This window comes from Arachis hypogaea, chromosome 9, assembly GCF_003086295.3.
Source record: "Arachis hypogaea cultivar Tifrunner chromosome 9, arahy.Tifrunner.gnm2.J5K5, whole genome shotgun sequence".
NCBI lineage: Eukaryota > Viridiplantae > Streptophyta > Magnoliopsida > Fabales > Fabaceae > Arachis > Arachis hypogaea.
The window spans coordinates 107062050-107079343 of NC_092044.1; the positions used below are offsets into that span (position 1 = coordinate 107062050).

A 17294-nucleotide genomic window follows, 5' to 3' on the forward strand; every position below is an offset into this window, starting at 1 on the left:
GAGCTACCAGTCATGTCATAAGGGGTCTCTTGAGAAGCATTCTGAGTGTTGACAGGTGAAACCTACATCCCACTCAATTGTTGAGAAATCAAATTCATCTGCTGAGACAAAATTTTATTCTGAGCAAGAAGAGCATCAAAGGCTTTTACTTCCAAAATGCCTTTCTTTTTAGGAGTCATAGAGTTGATAGGATTCCTGTTAGAAGAGTATAAATATTGGTTGTTAGCAACAAACTCAATAAGCTTAGTAGTTTTCTCTGGTGTCTTCTTCATGTGTGATGAACCACCTGCAGAATTATCCAAACATATTTTGGACATTTCACATAAGCCCTCATAAAAGATATCTAGCTGAGTCCATTTAGAAAATATGTCCGGATGGCATTGCCTAGTCAGTAGCTTGAATCTCTCCCAGGCTTCATAAAGGGTCTCACCATCTTTCTGTCAGAAGGTTTGAACCTCCACCCTTAGCTTAGTTAGCTTTTGTGGTGGAAAAAATTTAGTCAGAAATCCAGTGACCACTTTATCCCAAGTGTCCAGTCTCTCCTTGGGTTGAGAATCTAGCCATAGCTTTGCTCTATCCCTCACAACAAAGGGGAAGAGCATGAGTTTGTAGACCTCAGGAATCACTCCATTAGTCTTCACAGTATCACAAATCTGCAGAAAATTAGAAATAAATTAATTTGGATCTTTCTGATGGAGTCCGTGATACTGACAATTTTGTTGCACAAGAGTGACGAGCTGTGGCTTTAGCTCAAAGTTGTTTGCAGCTATAGGAGGCACCACAATATTTTTTCCATAAAGATCTGTAGTAGAAGCAGTGTATGAGTCAAGCACTCTTCTAGTTGTTCATTCTCAATTAGATTTTCCATATTGGCATTCACAGCACAATTTTGATCCATGGTGGACTCTGTAGCTTCCTTTTCAACAGTCTCACTCAGATTTTCACTAGCCTTGTAAAGTCTAGCTTGTTGCAAGCACCGCATCAAAGTCCTTTCAGGTTCAGGATCAAAATCTATAAGAGTTTCCTTGTCTTTATTCTTGATCATAAACAAACAGAAGACAAGAAAAGTGGGATTCTCTACGTCAGAGTGTAGAGAATTTCCAGTGAAGTAACCTGTGTAAAGAAATAAAGCAAAATACTAACTAATTAAAGCTAGAAATTTTGAAAATGATGACTAAAATTAAGCTAGGAAATTCAAAATTTACTAAGAAAATTAAAAAGGAAAATTAAAATAAAATAAGCTAGGTAACACCAAACTTAATTTCAGAAATTAAGGAAAAATAATAGTACTTAATTTTCGAAAATTACCAAGTAGAATTAAATAAAATTAAAACTAAAATGCCTAATCTAAGCAATCAAACAACTAATAGTTGTCAATCACAGTCAATCCCCGGCAATAGCGCCAAAAACTTGGTGCAGAATTTATAACCCACAAACTAACCGGCAAGTGTACCGGGTCGTACCAAGTAGTACCTCAAGTGAATGAGGGTCGATCCCACGAGAATTGATGGACTAAGCAACAATGATTGTGTGATTTACTTAGTTAGATAAACAGAAAATGGTGTTTTGAGAGTTCAAAAGCATTAACAGTAAACTCAGAATATCAGAACAAACAGTAAATTGAGGTGAAATATATATGGAGAAAACAGTTAAGGTTTCAGAGATATTTATCTTCCGAATTGACTTTTCTTACCAACTATTTTAATCATGCAAGATTCAATTCATGAAAAACTATATGTGACTAAACCCTAATTCCTTAGACTTTTTTAGTCTCCTCTAACCTTCATCAACCGCCAATTCCTTGGTCACTTAATTCCAATTAGAGGGTGAAGTTCAATTCTATTTTATATGCCACAGAAACTCTAATTACCCAAATATAAGAGGAATATATGTCACGTATCCCGTTAAGTTCAGATAATTAGAAATTTAGGAGAAATTATTTTCAAGCTGTTGTTCAAGTAAAGAGCTTTTCCAAGTTATACAAGAACTCAATTAGAACAAGGGTCATACTTTTGTTCCATCCAGATTCATAACATAAAGACCGAAAACAATTTTTGAAATAAAAATCAGTACATGAATTAAAATAAAAAAATAATAGTATCAATCCATATAATAGACAGAGCTCTTAACCTTAACAGTGGAGGTTTAGTTGCTCATGGTTCAGAGAGAAAATAGGATTCAGAAAAACTATAAATTGCAGAATGAGGTCCAAGAGAAGAGAAGAGCCCGAAGGGCTAATTCTTTTCCCTTTTATATCTAATCCTAATTAATGTAAAATATATTTTCAAAAACTGAGTAATATCTTTTCCTATTTATAAATAAAATAAAAGTTTAATAAAAAATCAATTAACATCTCGTGCAGCCCTTGAGGAGCGAATGGGGACCGCTTGGTTTATTAAAGGTGGCACTAAACTTGGAGAATCCCAAGTTTGGCACTGTCACACCTGTATGCATTCTTCAATCTCCTTAATTGGCACCAAACTTGAGGTATTTCAAGTGTTGCTTCGCTTGAGCGCTATATACTTCCTGGAGTAGGTGAGTGTGGCGCCAAACTTGGAGAATCCCAAGTTTTCCGCCATTGAGGCCGAGTGTGCTGGAGAAGAAGTGTGCACTATTATACATTGTTGGAATGCTCTAGACGTTAGATTTTTAATGCCACTGAAATAATGTCAATTGGACTTCTATAGCTCAAGTTATTCCTGTTGGAGTGTAGGGATGTCAGAGTTGACAGCATCATTCACTTTCTTCTCTTTTTCACAGAAACTCCATCAAATATATCTGAATGCTACCTGAAATAAACAGAATTACACACAACTCAAAGTAGCATTCATAGTGGCTAGAAGATGATTAATTCTTGATTAAACTAAAAAATTTGAATGCAAATTCACGAGGAAAAGATAGGAAAGATGCACACACATCAAATGGCCCGAGAAGAGGAGTTAGAGAAGCTGAAAGAGGAATTGAATGGGTTTCAGGAGTCAGCTGCTCTGGGCATAGATGAAATGTTAGAGAACCTGAGAACCCAGATTAAGGTCCTAGCTCCTGACCTTGACCTCCCCCTCTTCAGCACGGACAACATAGTGGTAGACGAAAAGATATTCCTTGCACCCAAGTCGGATAATGAGGAGGAGCCTCCTCAGAATCCAAAGAATTTGGGACCTTAGTTGAGTCCGTCCTCCACCTCGGGAGCCCAACCCGAAGCTGCTATTGTAGAGACCTCTTCTTCTTGTCTTGAGATTATCTCGGCCGTGCCAGTCTCCTTGCATCCTCCAACTCCTTCGGCAAGGGCAAAGAGACTGTAACTGGAGAGACTCTCAATCCTCTGATAGGCGAGAAGTCTTGAGATTTTTTAGATTTCTTTTGTTATTTTTTGTTTTTCATAATAGCCTAACCTATGGGATTTGATAATAATACTTTGACTTTTGTAATAGTTTGTAGCTTTGAACACTTTTTCGTTTTAGTTGTTGTTTTACAACTTTCTTCAAGTAATGTTCAGAACTTTGTCATAGTTGTACAGTACCCTTTTGTTGAATACTTATAGTAAGGTATAATTTGTTTTGACTCTTGAATCTTTATTAATTTTCTTATGTAGGCCTGACTTCGAGTAATCGGTCTTTGTTAAGTTATTTTTACAACTCTGTTTTTGTTCCGACCTATTTTGAGATCACTTTGTACGAGTTATTTGTATAACTTTTTACATTAACTTAACCTTATCGCTTTATCTTTCCGACAACTTTTAGGTTGGGCAATGATTTTTGCCATTTGTCGAGCTTAAGTTAATGCATTTGAAATAGGAAACTTTTAAAAAGAAATAGACCAGGAATCTTTTATTAATATTTAAGAAATTCTTTTACAGAACCGTTTACTAAAGGCCTGGGTGCCCCTAGCCCTTACATTGGTGTCTCATTAAAAAATATTTTTTATTGGGAAAAAGAGTGCACCTAGGTACAAGGTTTTTAGCTATAGTATCTTTTTAGGTTATAAATGTGCGAAGACCTCGGGAGCTCCCGTCCTTAGAGGTCGAACACCTTAAAAGGAACCTTTGGGTAAGATCTCTACTATCTTGTAAGGTGCTTTCCAGTTTGCAGCTAGCTTTCCTTCACCTGACTTCTTTATTCTGATGTCATTTCGAATTAGGACGAGGTCATTAGTGGTGAAGTTTTTCTTGATCACCTTTCTATTGTATCTTATAGACATCCTTTGCTTCAGAGCTTCCTCATTAATCCGAGCTCTTTCTCAAACTTCATAGAGGAGGTCGAGCTCTTCTTTTTTAGCCTGGGTGTTAGCTCTTTCATTGTAAAATAAAACTCTAGGTGATTCTTCAGCTACTTCTATTGGGATCAATGCTTCTATTCCGCATGCAAGTCGGAAGGGTGATTCTCCCGTTGTGGAATGTGGAGTGGTCCGATATGCCCACAAGACTTGATGAAGCTTGTCCGTCTAAACTCCTTTCACATCTTGCAATCGGCATTTTAACCCGGCCAATATGACTTTGTTGGCAGCTTCAGCTTGTCCATTGGCCTGGGGTGCTTTACGGATGTGAACTGGGGTTTTATTTTCGGGTCGAATACCAAGTGTCTAAAGGTCGAGTTGGTAAATTGAGTTCCATTGTTCATGGTGATGGAGTGGAAAACCCCAAACCTTGTGACAATATTTTTGTACAAGAGTTTTCGACTTCTTTAGGCAGTGATGGTTGCCAAGGGCTCTACCTCAATCCATTTAGTAAAGTAGTCAATCCCACTAAGAGGTATTTGACTTGGCCTGATACTTGGGGAAATGGTCCAAGTAGATCAAGACCCCCATTTCACGAATTGCCATGGTGAGGTAACATTGATGAGCTCTTCAAGGGGCGCCACATGGAAATTAGCATGTTTCTAGTAAGGCGGGCACGTTTTGATGAACTCAGCCGCCTCTTTCTGTAAGGTCGGATAGAAAAAGCTAGTTCGGATCATTTTTTTTAGCTAGTAACCGAGCTCCTAGGTGGTTTCCATATATGCCACTATGTACGTCCTCCAAGACTTCTTTTGTGCTGGAGGTCGGTACACATTTTAAGAGATGTGTTGAGATCCCTCTTTTGTATAGGATATTTTGGACCAGTGTATAGTTTTGTGCCTCTTTTTCGAGCCTTTTGGCCTCCTTTCCATCTTTGGGGAGTATGTCAAATTTGAGGTAGTTGACTATGGGGGTCATCCACCCTAAATGTTGATTGTGTATAGTCAGTACTTCCTTTTCCTTTGATATAGATGGCGTTTGCAGAGTCTCTTGAATGAGATTTCTATTGTTGCCTCTTGGCTTGGCTGGCTAACTTTGATAGAGCATCAGCTCAGGCATTGGACTCCTGAGTTATATGTTGGACTTTACTTTCTGAAAAGAGTGTCAGTTGTTTTCGTGTCTCATCCAAGTACTTCATAGTGAGGTCTTTAGCTTGGTAGGTGCGACAAATTTGTGAATCACTGAACACTACCACCTTTTCTGCCTCCACTTCTTTAGCCAGCTTTAAGCCAGCAAGTAGGGCCTCATATTCTGCCTGATTATTAGATGCAGGGAACTCGAACCTTAAAGATAGTTCTATCCGAGTTCCTTGATTGCTTTCTAGAATAACACCAGCTCCTCTTCTAGATTTGTTTGATGACCCATCTACGTATAGACTCCATGTAGTAGGGTTTTCGGGACTTTTAGTGTATTCAACGATGAAGTTGGCGAGGTATTATGATTTGATGGCCGTCCAAGTTTTGTATCTTAAATCGAACTCGGACAACTCTACTACCCATTGTAGAATCCTTCCAGCCAAGTCTATTTTTTGTAGAATCTTTTTTATTGGTTGATTAGTGTGGACTTTAATGGTATGATCCTGGAAGTAAGGTCAGATCCTTCGGGATGTAAGAACAAGGGCATAAGCAAACTTCTCTATCTTTTGATAATTCATCTCTGCCCCTTGTAAGGCTTTGCTGATAAAGTAGACAGGTTGCTTCCTCTTTTTGTCTTCTCGGATCAGGGCTGAGGCTATGGTCTGACTTCCAATTGATAAGTATAGCACGAGTTCTTTCCCTTTTTCAAGTTGGATAAGTATGGGTGATTGCCCTAAGAATGTCTTGAAGTCTTGGAAGGCCTGTTCGCATTCTGGGGTTCATTCAAATTGCTTCTCTTCCCTTAGAATTGAGTAGAGGAGAAGTGATTTCAGAGCTGACCCCGCTCAAAATCTGGATAGAATGGCCAATCTTCTATTTAGTTGTTGGACCTCTTTAATACAAGTTGGGCTCTTCATATTGAGTATAGCCTGGCATTTGTCAGGATTTGCTTCTATGCCTCTTTAAGTCAATATAAACCCTAAGAACTTCCCAGCTTCTACCACAAAAGTGCATTTTGAGGAATTTAACCTCATTTCATGCTTTTTTATAGTGGAGAATACTTCCGAGAGGTCGAACAATAGTGTTTCATCCTCTTTGGTCTTAACAAACATGTCATCCACATATAATTCCTTGAGTTTTACTATGTGCGAGAAAAACACCTTATTCATCAATCGTTGGTAGGTAGCTCCTACATTCTTCAATCTAAAAGGCATGATTATGTAGCAATAATTTTTTTTGGAGTTATGAGTGAGGTCTTTTCTTGATCCGGTTTGTACATCGAGATTTGATTGTATGCCGAGTAGGTGTCCATAAAGGACATGTATCTGTAGCCTGAGACGGAGTCAACTAGAGCATGAATGCTGGGGAGTGGATAAGGATCTTTGGGGTAGGCTTTGTTGAGGTCGGTGTAATCGACGCACATTTTTCATTTTCCGATTTGCTTTTTCACCAATACAACATTGGCTAGCCAAAGCGGATATTTCACCTCTCTTATAAATTATGCTTCTAGTAGGGTCTGCACGTGCTCTTCTACGACCTGTGTAAGTTCTTGTAAGAGCTTTCTGCCCTTCTACTGAACAGGTCAGGAACCTGGATACACAGCAAGCCTATGGCATATCAAGTCGGGATCAATACCGGTCACGTTAGAGGTTTTCCAGGCAAAGAGATCGGAGTTTTTCCTCAACAATTCAACGAGTTGTTTCTTTAAGTTTTCCTCCAGATTTTTCCCTATGCTCGTTGTCTTGTCGGGGTGGTCTCTGATTTGTATCTCTTCCGTTTTGCCTTCGGATTGAGGTCATATTTCTTCTCGAACTCGGACTCCACCTAACTCGATGGTATCAACTTCTTTGCCTTCCGAGCTGCCTTTCAAACTAAGGCTCTCGTTATAGCATTTTCTTGCTAACTTTTGATCTCCTTTAATGGTGGCAATCCCTTCAACTGTGGGAAATTTCATGCAAAGATATGGAGTGGAGACAACAACTACAAGTCGATTTAAAGTCATCCGACCTATTAGGGCATTATAGGCTGAGCTTACATTGACCTTGCACCTTTTTCGAAGGTGGTGTACAATGAGATGTAACCCAGAGGTCGGATTGGGTGCCTCCCAGTCCAAAAAGGCTATCTAGGTATGCCCTTAGATCCTTTTCCTCTAACCCGAGCTTGTCAAAGGCGGGTTTGAACAGAATATCCTTCGAGCTACCTTGATCTACCAAGGTTCGGTGGAGGTTAGTGTTTGCTAGGATTATAGTTATCACTACTGGATCGTCGTGCCCTGGTAATATTCCTTGAGCATCCTCTTCAGTGAAAGAGATAGTGGATAAGTCGGACGATTGATTGTCCTCCCCGACTTGATATACTTCCTTAAGGTGCCTTTTTTCGTGGGAAATTTGATATTCCTCCTCGAGAAAATCCACCATTAATCATGTATATATGTCGCTCGGGGTGTGAAAAGGGCATTCTGGTCGTCCTCCTTCATCCCTTCTTCTCTTCCTCGGGTTATCCGACCTGTCTGCCAAGTATCTATCAAGTCAATCTTCTCTGGCCAACTTTTCAATGACATTCTTTAGGTCGTAGCATTCATTAGTGAAATACTTATACAGCTTGTGGTACTCACAATATTCAGTCCGATTTCCAGCTTTCTTATGCTTAATCGGACGAGGAGGCGGAAGTTTCTCTGTGTGGCATATTTCGCGGTAAACATAGACCAGGAAAACTCTTAGAGGGGGTGTAGTTGTGATACTTTCGAAACTTTTCTACATTTTGCTCCTCTTTCTTCTTGGGTTCCCTTTCTTTATCCCGAGTTTGATAGTAAGGTAAGTTAGATCGCGAAGGTAGTTCCTTAAGTCGGGAGTTTTCCTCCATGTTGATGTATTTTTCTGTCCTTTATTGAATTTTATTTAGAGAAGTCGGATATATCTTATATATTGACTAAGAAAATGGCCCTTCTTTAATGCCATTGACCAGACCCATAATTATAGCTTCGGGTGTTAGACTTTGAATTTCCAAGCAAGCTTTATTGAACCTTTCCATATAGTCACGAAGGGTTTCCTCGACCTATTCCTTTACTCCCAACAGGCTCGAGGCGTGCTTTGTTTTGTCTTTTTGGATGGAGAATCTAGTAAAAAATTTTCTGGCCACGTCGGATATCTCTTAGATATTGACTAAGAAAATGGCCCTTCTCTAATACCATTGACCAGACCCATAATTATAGCTTCGGTTGTTAGACTTTGAATTTCCAAGCAAGCTTTATTGAACCTTTTCATATAGTCACGAAGGGTTTCCTCGACCTCTTGCTTTACTCCCAATAGGCTCGGGACGTGCTTTGTTTTGTCTTTCTGGATGGAGAATCTGGTAAAAAATTTTCTTGCCACGTCATCAAAGCTAGTGACCGACATGGGGTACAAACTATCAAACTATTTCATTGTAGCCTTGGTTAAAGTAGTCGGGAAGGCTTTGCAACGAGTGGTGTCAGAGGCATCGATCAAGTACATTCTGCTTCTGAAGTAACTAAGATGGTGGTTCGGGTCGGACGTTCCGTCATAGAGATCCATGTCGGGCGATTGAAGTTCCTAAGAACATTAGCCTTCATGATCTCTTCTGTGAATGGATCTTGCCCTCCCAAGGGACTTTCCTCATGCTCCGCCCAATTATTCCTCCTTTGTATATCATCTTCCAGTTTCCGTAGCTTGTCTTATAACTCCTTTTATCACCTTACTTCTTTTCGCAACTCCTGTTATGCTTCTCGTCGTCGTTCAGCCTCGTGATCAAGTTGTTGTAGTCGATCCCCTTGGTCATGAACGAGATCCAAGATCTTGGTCGTATGAGGTTGGTTCTCAGCCTCGAGATGGTGGACCTTGGACTAGATCCTCCTTGTTTGAGGATTTCCTGAGGTCCCTTCTCCATGGGGGGCATGGTGTGGTGGTGGAGGGAGAAGTAAGAGGGCTTGGTCTTCTGGCTGATCTTCTGGCTCAGACTCAGATGCTGTGTAGTCATCTCTACGCTCGTGGTCCGCCATTTGTCAAAGGGAGAATTCCAGGTCCCTGGCAACGGTGCCAATGTTTTGAGGGTTACCTGAAACGTTGATTTGAGCCTGAACGTGAGGTCCATGTCCTTTTGAGTGGCAGCATCCGACCTCTTTGGTACCGAGGTGCCACCTGTCCGAGTTTCTCGTGAGGAGATTGGGGAGTGGTACCTGCAAGAGACTCTGATGCTTAAGTTAGCAAGGACTTTAGGCAGGTTTTTAGTAGAGTAGAATGTAAATTATACCTGGGGGGGAGCCAGTGTATTTATAGTAGATTAGATAAACATATTCGTTGGAGTAGTTCTATCTTTCTGATAGATAAACGTTCCTCTTATCTTGAGAGTTTATTAGGATCTACTTTCTAAATGAGATAGAGATAGTAGAAAAGACTTAAGGAGACAGTTACTTGTTAGGTCAAGTAGGACTGGATCTCTATGTCATTGTCCGACCTCTTCAAAAAAGTCGAACTTATCGTAAAATTCACCTTTATTAGTGGACCTTTTTATATTATTGGACCTGACCTTTATCTGTTTGGTCACGACAAGAACAGTTTCATAACATCAGCAAGATAACTTTTTTTTAGAAACTTTAATGTGTTCAGTTTATTAAAAATATAAAACTATATATTTTCAATGAATTGTTCTTAAGGAGTATCTTAAGACCAAATAATACTTCTATCACTGCCTTTGTGAATTGCAAATGATCATGAAACTGATCCCAAAGATTGAAATAAAGAATTGCTCGATTTGAGATTCACTATAATAGAATAGAATTACAATCACAGTCACTAATATCTATGCACGTGTATAATGTAATGTAATGGCTCACACTAAAAAATATATATATTGCTACAAATTCTTTTTACCTATCAGCAAATAAATGATATGTATTTGCATCAAGCACTATTGCTCTAATTGATGCAATGCCTCCTATTACAACCAAAATTGAGGATGCTACTGCAATCAATGTGTTCCCCCAAAACATTATGCTTTTCTTTGAGGGCTTAAATGTCAAATTGAAGAATACCATGGGCAAAATAAAATCAAGAGGAATGAACCCAAATGCACCAAACAAGGCCATTATATCTGCAAAGAATGGCAACATTGCTGCTAACAAAGTTGCTGCTGCCACTGATACTGACCTTAGAACCACCCTTGGTACAACATTTCTAACTGAAAATTGTCCAAATTTTGGGTCTCCAAATGTTGCTTCAAATATTTCATTTGTTGGTTGCAGATAAACCTGTAATATTATAACCATTGTAACTGTATTCATCAGAAAATGAAAATTTGTACTTTGCAAAATAAGTGCATTTTCTCTGTAAAAAATAAAGAAATTATTTGTTTTTTATATTCGTCTTTCTCATATAAATTTAGAGTAAACACTTTTGGTCCTTAACAAACTTTTATTTTCTAGAAATTTTTGAGAATTACTCTCGTTGAAAAGATCGATTTTTTTGTCGCTTTCAATCAATTTTTTAATGTGTGTTTGATAGATAAATCCCGGATAAATTTTATTATATGACAATTTAAGTCTTGAAAAAATATACTTTAAGACAAGTTAATCTCTTTTAAGACAACAGAAGAACTGTGTCCTAAGGAAATAGTTGTCTAATAATAAAAATTTATTCAAAGTGTCGAATTTAAAATTCTTTGAGAATCAATTTGAGTGTTTATTCATAAATTCATACTTCTTTAGATATCTATATTTTTTATATTGAAACAATTACCAAAGTAGGTCCGAGTTAAAGTTGGAAATTGATAAATAAACAATAGTGTAACTTAGAATGAATTCCTCAGAATTAAACAATATTATGCTTGATATTCCTTTGATATCTTTGGAATTTAGGCTATATCACACTAAATATGTGAGTACTTTTCCAAAAATCCTAAACTCTTATACAAAAATGACACTAATAATGGTAATGTATGCATGACATATGAAGGGAATATATATAGCAAGAATGTGTTCTTACCGCAGTCATTGGCATCACTTGAACAAGGATTAATATATTAGTCATCAAGAAAAACCATTTGGGCAGCAAAGGATTATTCTCTTGATCAAAGAAGTTGCCAAGAATTGTTTGACCAGCTTCATTGCCAAATGCCCAATAACCTGAGATGGCAACACTGAAAAAGGTGGCGCCTATAACAGAGTAACACACACATAGTCCTTTCAGCATTTTCCCCTTCACAGGAGGTGCCACAGTTGCCTGTAAATTGAAAAAAAAAAATAAAGAAAAATGTATTTAATTTAGCGACCTATCAAAAACCTTGACACATAAAGATAACGGAGTTCCGTTTAAGAGTTCATCGCTGTACAATGAATTGCTGCATGCACAAGGCATAATTCAAACTCTCGACACTTGGTCAAGCCAACGAGTGAATTAACCATTTGACCAATTCATATTAGTTTGAGAAGATTAATTCGTGATTCGTAAAATAGAAGATTCTAATATGGTCCCAATCTTCTAACTGGGGAGGCCTAAAAGTATTATTATGAGGCGGTGTTTGGCATTATAAATGAAGGTAAAGGAGAGAATGAAGGGGAACTTTTGATTTGACATTCTCAACTAAATAGTAAATACTAACCTGAATTTCTGGAATGATTCCACAAGCATATGCTGTAGCAATGATTGAAATACCATTGAAGACACCAAATAATTGATCAGCATTAGAACCCTTTACAGAATAATGCCTAGGAATTGCATGCTTTGAGTGACCTGTGGTAGATACAAGCAATAACAACACATCAAGTGGATTACAAGTTTCTGCTTATGCATGCTTCCAATCTCCACATTTTTTCTTTTTAATCCTTTTATCTTACCAATGTATATAGATCCCACAGTGACACATGCAGCATAAGTCACACTTAGGATAAGAGAAAGCAAATTAAGGTATCTGAGGGAGTGGAATGATGGAAGCTGAGCCAAAATGAGTGTTACAACCCCACATATAATGATGAATTGGTAAAGCTTCATTGGTCCATCTGGATTGTAGAGCTGGTAAATGAACTGCAAAAATAATATATATAAATGCCAAACTTTTTAGTAATTCTTCTCTGAAAGCACCTAAGAATTTTGCATAAATTAAACAGAAAAAATGAGTCTCTTTGAGTAAAACAAGTACCTTGAGGCTCTTTCCTCCAACAAGAGGACCACCAATGACTGTTCCAAAGCATAAGAGAAACTGAAGAGGACCAACATAGTACTTAGCCCATCCAGGTCCTGCCAAACACACATTTAGCTAAATCTAATTTAACTAAAATTTACAACATGTACTATTTTTCTTGAGCAATTCCTAACATTGATTGCATGGACTAAGTACCAAATACTCGCCGCAATGTTAAAACAATTTTAGCTTCTAGTGGTTATCCTCCAAAGTCAAAAGTACACTAGCTGTTAAGAAATTTACTATTTGGAAATTGATTGCATAGCTATAAGTTTGAAGCCTTTTCTTCAAATGAGATAGCTTATCCTTTTGGAAAATCAAAAGTTCTTTTTTTCAAAAGAAAATCACTTTCCTAGAAGCAACACAATTCCTGCCAGCTCATAAAACACCGATAGCATATTTTGAATTGAGCATTAAAGTTCCACATTCCATTCAATTAAAGGTGGACAAAACCACATCAAAAGTTGGAGTTCCTCACAAGAATTAAGAGAAAATGAAATCAAAGAGACATAGTAAATATTCACCTAAGATGTCTCTAGCCATGTCTCTGAATCTAAGCTGGCGATGACCAAGTTGAGCATGATGTTCCAAAACCACAGATAAAAGATTGTATGAATAGAAAGTGGTTAAAGCTGCAAGCGTGAGCCATAGAACTCCACCAACCCAACCCAACAACGTGAATGAGTATGGAAGAGTAAGAATAGCAGGTCCCACTATTGATGTTGTCAAATGGTACCCACAGTGCAACCATGATCCTGCACAACACCAGATAACACTCTCGTTAAAAACAAGACTTAATTATAATAATCCTAATCAATGAAATTAGTTAATTAATCACCTTTAGATTTGAGAACAAACTTAGCTCCAGCATCAAGTTCCTTATTGGCTTCTGCATCTAACATCTCCATTGATGGGGTCGTGGGTTGGTTCATCACAAATCCCTTCTCACTATCACTTGTATCAACTGTTCCCATCATTGCTCTTATTATAATTATGCTTCTTCTGCACAGAGGTTTGTTTCTTTCTTTTTCTGCAGCCAATATTCTAAAGATTCAAATAACGAATAATAACAATCATCATATCATTGTTATATTATTATATATATATATATATATATGTGTGTGTATGAATTGTGATGATGGCGTGAACATGGGAATTAAAAAGAAAGAAGATAAAGAATGGAGGCTCAAGTTGACATGAATTTTGAAAGAGACCCAAATTAGTTTAGGTTCAGATACATTATTGACTGAACAATATTAAAAGTGAATGGTCAAAGAAATAAAACTACACTATTGGAAACTATCTTGGACTCATATTCATGTATTTTGAATATTATATGCGACAAACACATACATGCCAACAACTTGCCACATGATTGTTTTTGTTTTCAGATAAACTATTACATCACTTATTAGATATTTATTTTGTGTGCTTATTTTTCTCGTATATCAAAATTGATTTATTATTTTATTGTTAATAAAATTATTGTTAGTTATAAAAAGTCTAAATAATAGATTTATTGTTTTTATTTAGTAAGTGTTGAAATTTCTTGGTATTATTATGAGGTTGGTTAGTATGAGAAATTAACAAATGATCAAAGTGGCTCACTGTCTGATCCAAATATGAATATTGAAGTCAAATTTAATCAGCTGTATATTTAATTTAACATATGCTAAATTCTTTGTACGTTTGTGAGAAAAGTTGACCAGTTCCAGCCTGTCTGTTCATGGACCCATTTTTTTTTTTCAACACTTCTAATTTAAAGTAGAATAATAAAGGAGCCAAGAGGTAAAATTTTTTTGAAGATGGGTGAAATCTCCGAAAATGAAGACTATGGATATTTTTAGAAATATGGTAAAAAAAAAAAAACAGAAATTATGTTTTAAATTAACAATTAGGAGAGTGAATTATCTTATTTAATTTTTATTTTTTTAAAAATGTAATTCGCCGAAAATGACTTTTTTTAATTCTAAAATATATATTTTACCGAAAGCAAATTGACAGGATGGAATTAATTCAAATAAATGTTCAAATAAACTATATCTACATGAATAATAAAAATTACATTTTTATGTAATTTAATTCACATGTAATCATATTGAAATGAAAATGTGGAACCTAGATACAAATGATTAAATTGTTTTGACTTCTGACAACTTCATTTTATTGCAGGGATCAGGTGTGTAGGGATTGGATTTGATGACTACTATATGCGCCAAGTATTTAATTTATATAATTATTAGAAGAAGATTTGGTATTAACAATGACTAAATTAAATTGTACATATATGAGCTTTTTACTAGTGCAGAATGCAGATTGTAATTGTACATAGCGTTTGCGCATTTGGTTAAGTTGACCAAATGACCATTACCCTGGATATATGGTCAACGGTTATTGATGATTGTTTGTCATGATGATATTAGGGTATTTCCGTGTCTGATTATTAAAAAATTAACGAAATTCGGATTCGGCGATGGCATGTTTACTTTATAAATATTTATAAAAAATTAATTAACAGGTAAGGAAGATTCCTTGCTTATTTTGTTGCTTTTCCTTTTCCTTTTGTCATTACATACAAAATTAAAAAGTTAATTCTTCCCCTTAAATAAAATCCGAAACGTTGCAAAAGCAAAGTATTTTCTACAAATGCATAAATTTTTAATTAAACTATAAATTTGGCTAAATAGACAATAGAAGGTGCAATTAAAGGTGTATGTTGCCATTTTTAAGTGTAAACAACATAAATAATAGATTAATGAACTGCACTCTAAATTCATTAAACATAAAAAAATATTCCAACTTAATTATTTATTTTTATTTCCAATTATATTTTTTATTTTTTTACTTTTTTTATTACTCTATTTTTACCGTAATCACTTCACTCCTCTCCCCTATCACGTCGTAAACGTCGCCAGCAACGCCAGACTTTAGTGCCGGATTAAAAAAATATCCGTATACAATAAAAAAAACACCCACAAAAATGTATAAAAAACATCCATCAAACTTTAAAGACACATTCAACTCCATAAGAGTTTAATTCTCATACCAATAACAATTAAAAACATCAAATTAACCCAAAAGAAACATCCATAATAAAAAACACAAGTTAAACTAAAATCCGAGGATGGAAAGGAAAAAACCAAGTCATTGGAGAGAGGAGATGCGGTTGATCGGCTGGAATACACATCTGCTGCGTCATTGGTGGTTGTTGCGATGGGGTAGGAAGCCGTGATGGTAGCAGTGTGTGGCAGTGGCTGTGACGTGTGAGGACAATGTCGCGCTGTTAGACGGTGGTCAGTAGTGGCGTTGCTTCCAGGGAGCACAAACGCGGCCGAACACATGGGAGAATAAGACTAGCGTCTTCGTCTGGAACGCATGACGCGACATGGAGAGAAAAGAACGAATTGAGCGTTAGCAATCGGGGACGTCACGGGGATCCCGAGGCAGCAGCAATAGCGGCACGGGGATAGACAGCGGCAGCGGCGTCACGCGTGAATGGATGTGCACCTCTTGTCATAGCTCCTTCCGGCGGCGACGGTGCACTGTGGAAGCGGAGTGGCGTAGGTCTAAACGGCGAAAGGTTGGTGCGATGAGAGGGAAGGGGACGTGGTGTGAGGGGTATGTTTAGAAGAGGTTATTTACTTAATCTTAATTATTTAAATTCAAAACTCTAATTATTCCTAATTATTAAAAATTTGATTTGTGAAATTAATTTAACATTCTTTTTTTAACTTATTGTTTATGTTGTTTAGAATGAGTGTTGTTCTTTTATACTTTCTCTTAAACTATTTATAACGTTAATTTATTATTAAAATTTAAAAAATGATTCTAAGGATAAGTATTATTTTGGTCCCTAAAAAATTTAGGATTGAAATCGAGATCGTCCTTAACTTTTTTTCTTGTTTTAAAATAATTTCCAACATTACATTTAGTATTAAATTATCTTTTTTTAACACAATAATTTTTTAAATAACAGGAATATTCTTTTGTCACTACACCATACCACTATCTCTCTCTTTATAGTCATCAGTCATCACCATCAACAATATCACAAATTCAATAATGCTATATTTCAAATTCAACAATAATAATAAAGGATAGAGAGAGTCTAACTTCAAAAATCATTGAACCCTAATTTAAAATCATTATTGAAGATTCTAATTTAAAATCCATGAACGCTAACTTCAAAAAATTAGGAACCTAAATCCTAACTTACTTGTAATAGCAGTGGCAGTAGAGCGGTGTGGTGGTGGTGACAGTGATCGTAAATGATGATGACACTACACAAAAAACTGCGGTGGTAGGGTGTCATAGAGGTGACGACATGTGACAACATAAAAGCGTGGATAGGGAGGGGAGGGGAGGTGTAGGCGGTAATGCCGAAAACGCGAGGTGAGTCACTGATGGTGTGACAAGGGAAAAGACAAAGAACCAAACTGCATTGTTGGTAGTGTGACAGGGGAAAAGACAGAGAGACAAACTATGTAGAAGGAGCCAACGGAAAAGAAGGAGGAAGAAACTGAGGTGGGAGTAGCTCTGGCAGCAAAAAGATGCTAACTTGGAAGGGGTGAAAATGAAAGAAAATGGTAAGAAGTAAGGTTGTCAATCTTGCGAGTCTAAGTAAACTCGTGGAGTTGACCTAAACTCTACTCGTAAATTCGTACAAATTTACTTATTATATATACACGCGCGCATACATATACACACACTCAAATTTTGTCATTTAAAATTAACAATTTCAACCTTAAAGCACAT

The 17294-nt window shown here is 36.9% G+C and overlaps 1 protein-coding gene and 1 non-coding gene across 2 annotated transcripts; one reads left to right on the forward strand and one right to left on the reverse strand.

The window, feature by feature from the left end:
* The first annotated feature begins 361 nt into the window (after positions 1-361).
* Positions 362-470, forward strand: LOC112713170 (small nucleolar RNA R71). Its single transcript, XR_003158145.1, has one exon. It is a non-coding gene; the product is annotated as a small nucleolar RNA R71 (small nucleolar RNA).
* Positions 471-10093: 9623 nt separating this feature from the next.
* Positions 10094-13857, reverse strand: LOC112711545 (GABA transporter 1). Its single transcript, XM_025764227.3, has 7 exons — positions 13378-13857; positions 13064-13294; positions 12498-12595; positions 12196-12382; positions 11961-12091; positions 11345-11581; positions 10094-10611 (listed from the first exon to the last, which is right to left on the reverse strand). Exons 1-7 carry the CDS (start codon positions 13514-13516, stop codon positions 10231-10233), a joined length of 1404 nt encoding a protein of 467 aa, XP_025620012.1. The 5' UTR covers positions 13517-13857; the 3' UTR covers positions 10094-10230.
* Positions 13858-17294: the final 3437 nt, after the last annotated feature.

Coding starts and splice junctions, on each gene's coding strand:
- LOC112711545 (XM_025764227.3), bottom strand. CDS start 13,516: ATGATGGGAACAGTTGATACAAGTGATAGTGAGAAGGGATTTGTGATG. Junction 12,596..13,063: donor CATGGCTAGAGACATCTTAG/GTGAATATTTAC, acceptor TGTGTTTGGCAG/GACCTGGATGGGCTAAGTAC. Junction 12,383..12,497: donor TTGGAGGAAAGAGCCTCAAG/GTACTTGTTTTA, acceptor TTATTTTTGCAG/TTCATTTACCAGCTCTACAA.